Here is a 14782-nt window from a genome sequence, read left to right as displayed (position 1 = left end):
GTCACTTTGAACCCCACTCGATGTGTGTTCCCAGGGTGGATCACTATGACCCACTGCATCCAAACCTGATTTGAACCCCTCTCACTGGCCAAGAAGCCTGGGTCACAGGAACAGTGGGAAGGTATTATTGACTGTTAACTGTCCCCCTGGTCCCACTTGGGCCATGCGGACTGGTTAGGTCAACCTTAAACTCTTTTCTTGCACAAGAACATAGCCTTTTACAAACATTGTGGTTATTGATTGCCTTCCACCCCTGTTTCAATACCCAAAGGGCTGCATCTTTCTATATCTTGCATATTCAGGGGTTCTTTCCACATGGGTGAGGTTTTGTAATGTATTCTACTAGTTTATTTTAATTAAAGTATTTGTTTTCTATAGAATCTTGATTCAAAATTCCTTCATTTTGGACTATTGTTCTTTGCTGTTTGAGTTTCTACTCTTACACACTGACACCCCACTTTTGCTCGTGTTACCACTAATGGAAAAGGAGGTATATCCCTTCACGATGCCTTTTCCACCTTTATGATTGCATTGTTTTCCCAGTCCACCTCACCCCTGCTCAGAATGCACATTTTCCCTTTTTTTGTGTTGGCAGCTAACACTGTCATCCCTTTACGCCAACCTGCATGTTCTTTCTTTTTGGGTGGTTCCTTTAATCATTCTTTGTCTATTCCATGGGTTCCTGGGTTCCAATTGCAATAATGGACTCAGGGATGGGTTGGACTATGTGTGATGGTCCACTACCCCCAATAATACCCTTGCTTTGCTACAGTCATTAACTCGAGGTGGAAGTTCATTAATGTTACATCCCTTTACCAATGTCATTACTGCCATATTATAAAGTATCACCATTCACAGACTGCACAGCCACCTTCCACAGGTCACATCACTGCTCATCAGCAACTACTTTTCTCTGGTTGGCTTCACCAGCATGACATGGTCCTCTGTCTTCTCTCTCCAAAGCTGATCCTCCCGACAGAGTATCTTCGGTTTCGTGCTCACATCTGGCTTGGACTAGGTCTTTCTCCATGATACATGAATTCCTCCTCCTTTTATTATGCTACTCTGAGGCTTCCCAAGTAAGTAGCTGTAGTTCTTTCTTGTTATTGGACACACATTCTATATGACTCTTTTTAACTTCCTCATCTCAGTGTCAGGCAAGTTGTCATCTTCACTGGTCCTTACGAATGTCCTCGTCTCAGTTGCAGGCAAGCCTTCCCCTTCTTCAGAGATGTCACAATAACAAACAGTGATTGATTCAAGATGGTGTCCTCTAGAATACCAGAATGTGGAAACAAATGTCTTAAGCATCTACCTCAACTGCCTGTAATGTGATGTAGAATACATGTTATATGTTTAATACAGGATGTACCAATTGTCATTGATCAATGTAATTTTGATGTTCATATGTATTCTCTATGTTGGTTAATATTTAAGAAGCCCTTAAAAATGACACGTAACCAGTTACCTAATGCTTCCTACTGAATCCAGTTATAGTGCTTAGCTTAGTTTGGGATTTGGCTGGAGAGGACCATTGGAATGTCTTGGGAAATAATAATTGTTTTTTAGAAATAACAGACAAGACCAACATACCCATTCGTATGACATTCATTCATCAACATTGTTTCAATTGTTTTTTTATTAAAATATGTTTTGTTGAAAAAACACATCAAAACATATAGGGGGTTGTGGGTAAGGGTATAAAAGCGGTGGGAGGTCTGGAATAGTGTACACTTAATAGAAGAGGGGGACTTAGGTGTGTCCCAGAAAAATAAAAATATAATTGTTCCACAAAAAATCAATTGAAAAAACTACTGTTGATGAAAGAACATAGAACCATATCCTTTAGAAGACAAGAAGTACAATTATTAATGTCAGAAACAAGTTCTAAAATGCAGCATGACTCAGGTGGATGCCCCCTCATATATGATGAGGATGAATGAGAAGATTGCACTGACTCCGATAAAACTGAACTGACTATGAAAGCACTCATTCAGGTGACCATTGGTCTTTTTCTAATGTAAATATAGTGTTACCATTCATCTTTCTAGCCCTTGGTAGCCCTTAGTTCTGGTCTCAAATGTTGAAGGGAGTGTTGAAAGTTTCTTCAATTAATGTTTCTTCATTTTCTGCAGAACCTCAAGAATACAATATTACCTGATTAAAGACATGGTAAAGGTGTGGCCACATGCATCAAGGGCTATTTCTTTGGAGCCATGCATAGAAGACAAAAAGCATGAAGAGGGAAGGACCACTGTTCTAATACACACTGCTTTTTCCCCACAGCAAATCCTCGACCTTGCAGGATTTTCACTATGCTTTGCTTTACAAATCGGGGGAAAACACGTGTATGTGATGTTTATGTAAGCACTACCTCAGGCGCCCATTGAGTGATGATGTTCTTAGAGTACACTGTTAGCTGTCTATTTCACCTCCAAATTCTATTGTTAGCATACGTTCCTTCAGGTGTCCAGTTAAAGTTTCGAAAACAAAAGGATCGAATGCCAAAGGTGAGAGTGTATTCGACCGGAAACAAAAAGGATCACATTTTTTTTTAATGTATATATTTTTTTTTGCTCTAGTTTAGCTTAAAAAATGTGTTTTACACCAAAAATGGGGGTTTAGGAGGACCTCCACCAAAAAAAAAAAAAAATGTTGATCCTTTTTTTCGGTCGAATTGACTCGACCCTTTTGTTATTCGACCCTTTTCAGTCGATACTATAACCTATAACCGTTCCTTCAACCAGGTTTGTCTAAAGACACTTATAATGTATTGATGCAATGCCGGAATGGGCATTCGGATATGTAGCTAGAGCTTGCACTCTATCAATGTAGATGTGCACACGTTATGTTGAAGTATTTTAATGCATGTATCATATTGCCCCTCTCTGTCCTGCCACCCAGACTCCGCAGGTTTCAGGCATACCTTTAATGTTTATATTATTTCTCTTAATAAGGGCATGGCTACCCCAAAACTCAGGTCCGGGTCCCACAAAAGGGGACTTACCGGGCCATTCCGACCTTGGAGGGCTGGGTAATTCCCTTTCGCGGGACCCAGAGCAAGTACGTCCCCCTTCCCATTTGAGCCACCATAGGGCTCAGTGGGAATGGGGAGGATGGTAGCAGCGGTACCGTTGCTACCATCCTGTTCTGGTCGTGGGTGGCACTCTGCATGCCTGGTCTGACCCGGTGTGCAGAGCGGCATCCGCGAGCAGAACTCATAATGCGGCGGTACAGTGATAACGGCGCCGGAAGTACTGCCAGCGCCGTTATCACTGTACCACCATTGTTGTAATGAGGCCCAATCTTTTTAGAGATGTGAATGGATGTTACGGCTTGTTCACATAATTCGTGATGAGGTTTACCCAGAAATTATCCAAGGTTGGAAAAAAATTGTGTGCGCCAGATACTGCTAGAGGTGTGCATAGGTATCCACCGTCTGTGTTTATATCAAAATAATAACCTTTTATTCGAGAGATGGTAAATTCTAAAGTAGGGCTGTTTTTTTTTTTAATACTGTCACCTGATGGAATTGAGATTAATATTAAACCTGGATGGAAGCTCAGCACCACAGGTGGATATTAATATTCAATTTTTGTGTGTTTATATTTTAATGGAATTGCAGCTTACTTTTAGACATCTCAAATGTTTCAAACTTCACTGGTTGGATATAGTTCACTAGGTTGGACATTTCTTCAGTAGCACTCGCTTCATTCCCAGCAGTTCCCTAAAGTGAAGAAAAACACAATAAGTATGCATCCATCTAAAAAATGTGTAAATCATTGCTGCAAACATATATATATTGATGAAAATAACTCGTCACATGTAAGTGGTACACCACAGATAATGATGAAAAGTTCCGTCCATTGCCAATCTTTACACTATGTTCATATCACTAACCATGCACAAGTATTATCTAGGAGGTCTGCAGGTCAAGGTTTGCCATCAATCACATTAGCTAACTCAATTAACACAATTAGGCTTAGATGTGTACCTATATACAATTGTTTAACGGAAATTGGAATATATTTTTTTCACTTTCTTCCAGTAATTCCATTGCAAAGAGGATTTCACCAATGTACTGTTCCCAACATTTCAATCAGAAGTTTTTCTTTCTGCAGGAAAAAATCCTCCCAAAAGATTTTACAAAAGTCAAAATGCACAAATGTAACCAAGTGAAAAAAATGGAAATATTGAAATAAATCAACTGATTTAAAAATAAGTGACCCACGGCAGCTGATTTAGGTCAGCTAGCCAATATTTTTTGCTTTGGTATTATATTCACCATTCATCACACATATTTATGTACACCGCACACCTCCACACGCAAGGACAGTTGCGAGAGATGTCATCTTCCTATGGGGATCCCCACGTTTTTCTCCAGCGTCTTCAGCTGTTTTAAACCCCTCTGGGTAAATGATGTCCCGAAACGTCTGACCTCATCTTCTGTGATTTTGGAAGATGGCAATACATCCTTAAGGCACCTATTCTGCTAGTGATGTCGGGGCCCCTTATCCGACTGATGTGTACATGAATGTATCCATTATTATAAGTACATACAGTGTTTGCTGCATACACTTGGGGCCTACAGGCCTGAGTTAAACATACTGCGTTACCAGTGTGGCCAGTTGATTGGCTGTGTGAAGCAATACATCACCTGCCTGAGCACACTGAACAGTAGTCTGGAGGATGAATGTGTGCTTGAGAGGCATCTGCCAGATCAATTGCCTCCACAGCAGAGCCTTGATTGACAGGCAACAACAACTGAGCATCCCCAACAGCCAGTAAAAAGTTTAATTTCATCTGGTAATGCCCTCTCCACTGTAACTGTGTCAGGTTCAGTGGCACCCATGTAGGGTGTGCAGCGGTCACACATAAACCACTGTGGAACGCAAATCCAGGCTTTCTATTCTTCAATATATCTTTGTCTTGGAGAGAAACAGGCAAAGACAGTGGGGCTACAGCCGCACAGATGGTGGAACTGTATTTGAGCAACACATGCCATATTGCCAACCATGATGACAAACTCTGGAATTGGTTCACCAAGCAGTTTGTGTCACCAGTGACACTTGTACATATAGTCATTGATATCCTAAACTGTCCTCCTGCTAGTATACAGAGTGTGTTTTTCGTGTGACTAGTGCTAACTCTCTATAACCACAGGGGAAGCCTGTCTTTTGCTCATACAGCACAACTGACTTTCATTAAAATGAATCGGCACCATATCCCAGTCAACTATCGCAAGGTACTGTTGCTTTCACAAGCACAGCGTCAACATCCTTAAAGTCAGAGACAGATCATAGTTGAGTCAGAGGATGATCTGCAGTGTCCCAATGAACATGGCAGCCTGCACAGAAAAGGGGAGGGGGCAACTATTTTGGGTTGAAAAGAAACTACTAGCTTAGGCTAAGGCGATTAAGCTGTATTGTTTTGATGATGGATGGCGGTCACAGAGGTGAGGATGAACAACAATCTTCATGATGCACCTGCCCAGAATGTGAAGTATCAAAAGTAACAAAAGTACTATCAGAGCATAACACAGCTGTGCACGACTAATTTAATATGCATTGTACAATGATTGAACAAAGGCATTCAAACACTCTATTTTTAGGTCTTTACTGTCACAAAGAAATGGGGACAAACAGACACGTTTTGCATCTCTTCCGTCTCATAGGGAAAGTGGAAAACCTGTATTTGTATGTCTATTCTGCCTCACAGGGATGGGCCACATCCTGAAATTCTTACATCTCTCCTTTCTCGCAGGAGTGGGAGCACAGCCTGAATGTTTACATCTCTCCTGTTGTTCAGACGAGGGGTGAGTACATGCACCCAACATTGGCACCGGTCTAGTCCTGCAGAAGTGGTTGCACAGACTCAATTTCTACTTCCCTCTGTCTTGCAGCGTATGGCACAGCTGGAATATGTATGTCTTTCCTATCTCGCAGGGGGGTTGACATAGACTCAATGTGAATGCTCTCCTATCTCGCAGGGGGGTTGACATAGACTCAATGTGAATGCTCTCCTATCTCGCAGGGGGGTTGACATAGACTCAATGTGAATGCTCTCCTATCTCGCAGGGGGGTTGACATAGACTCAATGTGAATGCTCTCCTATCTCGCAGGGGGGTTGACATAGACTCAATTTGAATGCTCTCCTATCTCGCAGGGGGGTTGACATAGACTCAATGTGAATGCTCTCCTATCTCACAGGGGGGTTGACATAGACTCAATGTGAATGCTCTCCTATCTCACAGGGGGGTTGACATAGACTCAATGTGAATGCTCTCCTATCTCACAGGGGGGTTGACATAGACTCAATGTGAATGCTCTCCTATCTCACAGGGGTGGGGGCACATCTTGAATTGTATGTTTCACCTATGCTGCATTAGTGCAGGAAAAATCTCTCCTGTCTCACAGGTAGGGTGTCATAGACTCAATTATTATGCCTCTCCTGTACATCATGGTTGAGGACACAGCCTGAAATGTTACATCTCTCCTATCTCGCAAAGGTAGTGGCACAGCCTACATTTTTACAGCTCTGCACTGTTTCATGGGCGAGGGCACACACACATGTGTTATGTTTCTTCTGTCTCACAGTGGTAGGACCGCAGCCTACATTTTTATTTTTCACCTATGTCACTGTAGATCAGATACACATACAGCTCATACCTCTCTCCTAGCTCACAGAGAATGTGCTCATCTTTAATTTGTATGTCCCTCTTATCCAACAGTAGTGGGGGTACACACACAGCTGGTACTTTTCTCCTTTCATGCACAGGAAGCCTGCATTTGTATGTCCTTCCTGCCTTGCAGAAGTGAGGCCAAACACTGATGGCCTCATCATGAGTTGGGCACTAACCCAGGCGGTATTACCGCCATTGCTATTAGCCCTACCGCCATATCCCCCGGTGCTATTAGCGCTGGATCACGGTTTTAGCAGAATGGTAAGTCCTCATTGGGCCCATTTGGGAATTTCCCATTCCCCATTGGGCCCAATGGGGAATGTTCAGCGCTATTACCGCTGGCGGTGTAACCGCCGGCAGTAATAGCACCAAAAATCGGCAAACATGATAGGGGTCTTAGAACATATTCTTTCGCTTCCCTACTGTCTATCAGAGTTGGGGGCAAAGCCGGTCTTTTGGATGTCTCTCCTGTCTCGCAGGAGTGGGCGCAACACCTATATGATGTGATCTCTCCTGTCTTGCAGGGGTGAGGGCACAGTCTCAATGTTTACAATTCTTCTGTCTGGCATAGGTGAGGGCATATACTGACTTTTTATATCACTGTTCTCTCCAGAGGTGGGGCCACAGCCTACATTGTAATGCCCCACCTCTTCTGCAGGAGTAGGGCAAATATTCAATTTGTACATCTCTGCTGTTTTGCATGGGTGGGGACACAGCCTGAAATTTGGCATCCCTCCATTCTCGCAGGAATGGGAGCAGAGCCTGAATTTGTACATATCTCTTTTCCTGCATGGGTGAGGGCACACAGTGAATGTGTTGTATGTCTCTCCTATCTTGCAGGAATTGGGGCACAGCCTTCATTTTTACATTTCTCCTGTCTTTCAGAGTTGAGGGCACCAATTAAATTTTTACATCTCCCCTCCCTTGAGTAGGTGAGGGCTCACACTCACTTTTTATACCTCTCCTGTCTCGCAAAGGTGAAGCAACAGCCTTCATTTTTATGTCTCTCCTGTCTTTCAATGGTGGTGGCACAGTCTGAAATGTTCATCTCCCCTCACTAATGGGGTGGTAGCTCCATTTGTTTTACATCTCTCCTGCCTCTTAGAGGTGGGGATCATAGCCGGAATGTGACAGCGTGTATGCCAGCATGATATCTTCATGCTGCTGTGCATGTTGTGGATTTCTATGGACATAGCCTGAATTGTACATATTGTGTATTTCATTGGGTATAACCTGAATGAGGTATAGCCTGAATGTTTACATTACTGCTGTCTCCCATGGGCGATTGTACTCTCAAAATTATTAGATCTCCCCTTATCGCAGGTGTTGGGGCACATACTCAATTTGTATGTCTCTTCTGTCCTGCATGGGTGAGTGCACAGGCTGAATGTCTCCTGTATCACAGAGTTGGGGAACCAGCCTGACTTTTTGCATCCCTCCTGTCTCATAGGTGTGGTGGCTGAGACACAATTTGTACACATCTCCAGATGCACAGCGTGGGGGCACTGCCTGAATTTGTATATCTCTCTTGTCTTGCTGGGCCGAGGCAATGCAGTCAATTTGTACCTCTCCTTTCTTGATGGAGTGGGGGCACAACCTGAATTTGTGTGAGTCTCCTTTCTGGCAGTAGTGAGGGCACACTTTGTCTCTCTCTTCCTGTCGGGGTGACACCTGGACTCAATATTTCTGTCTCTTGTCTCGCATGCGTGTTGGCACAAACTCAGTTCATACATTTCTTCTGTCTGGCAGGGGTGAGGGAAGAACCTTAATTTTTACATCTCCCCTCATTGTGGCGGTGGCCCAGAATGAATGTTTACATCTCTCCTGTCTTGCAGGGTTGGGGGCACAGTCTGAATTTGTATTTGTCTCCTGTCTCACAGAAGTTGGGGCTAACACATAATGTGTATTTCTCTTGTATTTTGTAGAGATGCAGGGACAGCATGACTTCCTGCCTCTCCTGTCTCACAGGGGTAGAGGCACAGCATGGAATTGTCCATCTATCATGTGTTGCAAGGGTGAGGGCACACATACATTTTTTACATGTCTCCTGCCTCTCAGGAGTGGTGGCACAGACTCAAGTGTGTGCATCTCTATTGCCTCACAGGGGTAAGATCAAATCCTGAATGTGTACATCTCTCCTGTCTTGCAGGGTTGTCGTACAACCTAAATTCATATGCCTTACCCATCTGGCACGGTTGAGGGCACATACAGTGAAGCTGCATCATAAAGGAAGGGGTGGAATTAAGTGACCATGTGGGCATGGTGGAGTAATGTGAAAGAGGCATTAGGAGGTTGCAAGACAGAGTATCAGTGGAGGCTTAGGAAAATATAACTCATTGAGATCTTTAAATGTGATGAATGGTCCTCTGTCCTTTCATGAAAGAATGCCTTTGACATGCATAAATAGTCTTTATTATGCAATGCTTTTGGATTTTATCTATACACTTCGAATTTGCCTATGTAGCGTGGGTGTTATTGCCCCTGGCCACATTAGACTTCTTTGCCCCAGGCCAGGCCGAACCTCTGATTGACAAGGCCTTCTCCCTCATTTAGATGCAAGAGACTGGTTAGCCATGAAACCTGTGAGCTCTGATGACATGTACAGGATATGGGCTTTTCCCTGCGTCTTTCCCAACCATTCACTCTTTGACGTTATCCTTACGTTCTATAAATGACACATGAAACCAGGGGTAGATTTTAGAAATAAAGGCTTTGATCTATAATGTTTACGATATCAACACAACAACATAACTGTGCAGAACATTTAAATCTGCTGTTAAGGAAACGTCCTCTATCTCACCTGGTGCAACTCTCATATAGAGTGATGCTGAATCGATGCTCCGCATTCTCAAAGCTAATTCTAATCACCCATATGGCTAAACTGTAACCACTTTGAGTGCCAACTGCACGATCAAAGTGATCCATAGGCCCTCTATAAGCCTCCACCTCCTAAAAGCACGTCATTATTTTCTCCTTACACTGTCCCTTTGTGGGTACCAAGGATGGCCTGAACCGATCCCCCTGGTGTTTCTGCAAAGAAGTCTGCTTGGGCACGCCTGGGCATCAACACCTCCCTCTTCACTTGAGCAGCTTCAGACATGCAGCCCTGGGGATTTGATCTCCAACGGCCACCACGACTAGCCCTGGGGCAAATGTCTTGCCTCCTGGTGATGCTGTCCTGTCCGTAGCCGCTGCATCACACAAAGGGGCTTGATAAGTCATCTCCACTTCTGCTAAACAGCCTCACCAATGAGGAGTGGAGTTTCAACCTTTCCCCTCCTACCTGGTCTGGCTCTGTGGGCAGGCAGACTCCCCACATAAGGTCACAGCTTCTGCTCCTGGCCACACTGCTCATGCGACCCAGATGGGTAGATTATCTGGAACCACGCTGACTGACCCCAGGATGGGCCAGCTGTACCCATACCTCATTGGGAGGCTCTGGGTAAGCAGCCTGGAGTCTCCTTCACCTGGGACAATGTTGGCATACATGGCACATCATACACAGAGCGCCACGTCACTTGGGGGCAGCTTAATGATGCAGACTGCCAGGAAGCTGGTTTTCCAGTGCTGCTGCCTCCTCTCCTGGCTTCTGCTTCTCACCATCCATTATTCTAATAGTCCCTTTTCAATGTTCTGTCCAGGCCAGGACACTCTCAGGACAGAGGAGACCTTCCCATAATTCCTGGTTTGGAGATTCTATGCGTCCTCTAAGGCACTGTTTGTGCATATAGCATCAAAACAAGGTAAGTAATAAAGTGGAACACATACACACCAAACAAACAACTTTAATCACTCCTTTTTCTATGTTTTTTTTTGTTTTAAAAACAATTCTTCTCCTTGCATGTTTCAAAGGAGCATGTAGCCCCTTTTTAGCAGGTCCCAATTGGTCCAGGTGTTACTTACTGTGAAGGTGTGGAAGGAGGCGACTGCCACAAATGTGGTATTCTTTTGGCTATAGACTTTTATTTTATCTGAAAATAAAGAGAAAACCCTAACGTTCCCTATCTTCTAAGAGGGCTTTCCCAGCCTCAACCAAATACTAAGGATGTGTCAGAAAGCCCATAACTAAAAGTCTGGTGTTCTGTGTCAAAAACCTATTTCCTTCCCTTACACTTGTAACTAAACTATATGATAGGTGAGTCTTATTGGTGCAGAGAAATGGCTCCCTTCTTCTGGGGAGCAGTCTACAATGCCAGTGCTTTGGTGGGACTATTTCCTGAGGGAATGACTCAACAAAGTTCCAGCTGGAAAGTCTTGGTTCACATATAAACCAATATTCAAAAAGATCAACAGTCAAGGGGGCGTGTGTGTGTGTGAGCTCATGCAGATTTATGCTGGGATTGTAAAGGATTTGCACATTTCATGAATATTATTAACTGCCTTTGTAGCTTGGCAAGATCCTTTCCCAAAGTATCCACGTAAGCTCCTCTCTGACACTGCGTGGGTAAAGAGGTCTTGGAGAAGACGCTGTATAAGTTATAAGGCCCAGAGATATATTACTCCATGATGCATTGTGTAGGCCTTAGAGGCAAGGCCTCAATATTAGGCGCTGGATAATTTGTATTTGGCAGCCAGTATAAGTGTTAACAGTTGAAGGATTACCTTGATTTCCTATCATGGTGTCATGATGTAAATATGATTGTGATGGAGTGGTGCAATTAATTGAAATGTAATTTGTGTTTTACTTTGAAAAAGGAGACTTGCACATGCTATTTTTATTTCCTTTCGAAGAGTGATTCTTTATGCATATTTATTCTGTATATGGTTTTATGGATGCATACCTGAAATAAAACGTTTCTTTCTTCTTCTTCACTATGCCAGTCATTTTATTAGAAATGCTAACGGCATGCAGGGGACTGCCTATGTTAGCACTTACATGCTGTTGCGTCCCCTGCATGCACTTTAAACATTTACACAGCGGAGTGGAAAAATGAAGAGTAAATCGGGTGAAATTACCTTTACTCTTGTTTTACTCACCATCTTGTAAACATGTAAGCACCACCTGCACATTTTGTTTTTCAGGTGGCAGTTACTCATTCATTCTTTTTCACTTGGGTCCGGGTCCGTGGTCCCTAAATGGGGAAATACCGGGCCATTCCGACTTTGGAGGGCCCGGTATTTCCCCATTCAGGGAACCCGGACCATCCCCATTCCAATTTGAGCCCCAATAGGGCTCAATGGGAAGGGGGAGCATGCTAACAACGGGCCTGTTAATGACGGGCCTATTGTTAGCATGCTGGTCCCCTCGCGGGACCCACAAAGGACGGCTGGTCTGACCAGACATCCAGAGCGGGTCCCACGAGGGAACCTTGTGATAATGCGGTACAGGGTTAACGGCGCCGGCACTTTTACCGTCGCCGTTAACCCCTTACCGCCTCACTTGTAATGAGGCCCATTGTGTGAACTCGATCATATAACTGAAAAGGCTTGTTTGGTGCAACCCCTCTCGTGTCTTTGACAAACTGTGCGCTTGGAAGTGGGCCTCCGAGTCATCTCTTGTGAGACTGACAAAGCCACTGCAGGATATTGTGTATGAGGCTTTAAAACTATTCAAGTTCTCTCTAATGCCCTAAGTGAGCTTGGACAAGTTGTTGATGTAATCTTTGGTTTCAGCTGCTCCCTAGCATTGTCGACTTAGGTGGATAACTGCAGGCATTATTGGCCACTGTAAGACCTACAAGTTTCTATTGCTGTGTAACACCTTGTGATCTTGTGAAGGTTACTGGGTGGGTTCTGTGGTTTGATAAATCATATGAAATTAGACAAGCCAAAGTATTGCTTCCTAGATATCAGTTTGTTTCCGATTCTGTGGGCTTGAGCAGATGACTGCTGGCGTTCCCTGCTGCCAATGGTGAGAATGATGAAAATGATGTGTTTATTTATATAGCACCTTAATTCAAAGCGCTTTACAAGGTACATATTTCCATACAATATCACCCAACCGAATGGGTACTCATTTAGCGACCTCAGAAGGATGAAAGGCTGAATTGGTCTTGCCGGGATTTGAATGTGCGACCTGCACATCACGCTCAGATCGCAGCAGATGTGCTTAATCCGCTGAGCTATCTTACCAGTGATTCAGTGCATATAGATCTGTGTGCATGTGTGTTGGAGCTGGTTGTGCTATTGTGCAGGGGAGAGTGACTGAGGAGTAAAGTAATGGAGCTTCTGTTCAATAAAAATAAATAAAATTCAGTTGTAAAATCTGCATGCAAACATTGTACACATCAATATCACATTACTCCTCATTTTAATGCATTTGTATGGTGGAGAGTGGGCACAGAACATAATATCTGTTTCCACCTCCCCCATCCTCTGCACCCTAGAAATATGATAGCATTTACACCAGCATTATATGTTCCTGCTGGCGTACATGTAGTGGATTCCTATGGAATTTTGCTACTTTTTACACCAGCAAAAAACAGGCAGATTCCCAGGGAATATATTGTAATTGCTCCTTGCCATACACACATTGAAGGATGGCGTTCATTCAGTTTACATTGTGGAGTGCAAAGGAGAGTTGTGAAATTGTGATTTTGCCAGCAGTTTACACCCCTCTTCTGAACTCGGCTGGGCATACAACGACATTTCAGCACAAACCTAGGTGGTCAGCTCTGTGCAAGTTACTGGGACATGGAAAATGCATCCCAATGTGGGATGTGAGGAGATTTTGTTAGGGGAGAGTGAGTGTGAGTTAGAAGCATGATTGTGGGTAAGAGGATGAGCCATGAATGAGAACAATTTGTATAAGGGGGTGGGGGTTATATTGGCCTTGAGATTTCATTAGTTGTCAAATCACCCTATTGCTGCCATTTTAGACCTGGAGTGCAAACATAAGGTGCAAAAAGCACCATTTTGGCCATTTTTACCTTACTTTTGAAATCCCAGTGATTTTACAGGCATTTCGAGGTTGAGAAGGATCATGAAAGAGAATTATCATTGTAACCATATAATGGTTGGAGATTCCCATTATCCTAGTTTTCATGGTAGCCTATCTGTCCCTCCTAGAAGATGTTCTAGGACAACCAGTCCTTTGCACTTGGTAGACTTCGGGGTAGCGTGAACATCGTGCCTAGAAAGGTCTACAAAGGTAGCTGGCTTTTCTTCCCCACAGAAGATCGGATGACACAGCAACATCAAAGAGAAGCTCCATCTGAGCTTAGGGTATGTATAAACACACCAATTCTGTGGACACCTGCCACACGCATGTCTATCCATCCACACACATTAGAAGGCAGCTACGACTACAACAAATTTGGTCTCACTGGTCGCATAACCAATTTGCACTGAAACAGCAGATTTGCCTCGACACCTCTGCAATTAGATTGCAGCGGCAACCTACGTCAAATTTCAGTCTACCCCAATACATATTGAATCTGCTGCAGTAGCACTCTGTTGTGACCTCTCAGCAGCAGTCCATAAGCCTATCCTCTTGGGTTGCTTACTGGAGCCTAGCCAGCCCTCCTAAATCCTAATCTTGGTCAAATGCAAACACTCATCTTAAGCCTCCTCTGAGAAATTTCTCATACTCTGACTTTGGTCCCTAAGGGGGGGTTCCTACCACAAAGCACTTTGAGGCCATACAAATGGGAAATGGCGCTATATAAATGACTACTACAAAACAATACATTCTTTCTATGATTTGAAAGGGCGCGCACTTTTACACCTGCATTAGATTTTCATGCAGATGTAAAAGGAATCAATTGCCATGGAACGCACCTGTTTTGAACAATTGCTAAAAGCAGGTGAATTCCATAGGAATCCTTTGTAAATGCTGTTTGCAAGCTATTATTTACATCTTTTAGAAAACAGAGTAAAATTAACGTGTAAAGACTATTTAGCCTGTTTTTGCTCTGTACCTTTGCATACTGTCCCGTAAACAGTCGAAATTTCATGCAGAAGACCCAACAGTGCTTAAGTGCTAACATTGGTGGTCTCCCATGCATTTAGCACTATAGACAAAGCCCCTGATTCATGCAATTATTTGCATTCAAAACTGGGATTTCTGTGCCATTCTGCCCACAAATCCCTATTCGGCAAAGAGGGGTTTGCAGGCAGAATGTAGTGTGTCCAACTAGGAGGCCCAGCTGTATTGCTGGC

At 43.7% G+C, this 14782-nt stretch overlaps 1 protein-coding gene across 11 annotated transcripts in view; it reads right to left on the bottom strand.

Moving 5' to 3' along the window:
• The window catches only part of PLCB1 (phospholipase C beta 1), a 3004223-nt gene that overhangs the window by 865176 nt on the left and 2124265 nt on the right, over positions 1-14782 (bottom strand). For all 11 annotated transcript variants that reach the window (XM_069608284.1, XM_069608285.1, XM_069608286.1 and 8 more), the window contains one exon: positions 3631-3727. In XM_069608284.1, coding sequence (XP_069464385.1) covers positions 3631-3727 — 97 coding nt within the window. The remainder of the gene's footprint in view (positions 1-3630; positions 3728-14782) is intronic.

Source organism: Ambystoma mexicanum, chromosome 4q (assembly GCF_040938575.1).
Source record: "Ambystoma mexicanum isolate Mex_15411 chromosome 4q, UKY_AmexF1_1, whole genome shotgun sequence".
NCBI classification, from domain to species: Eukaryota; Metazoa; Chordata; class Amphibia; order Caudata; family Ambystomatidae; genus Ambystoma; species Ambystoma mexicanum.
This window is presented reverse-complemented; position numbering and strand designations above follow the sequence as displayed.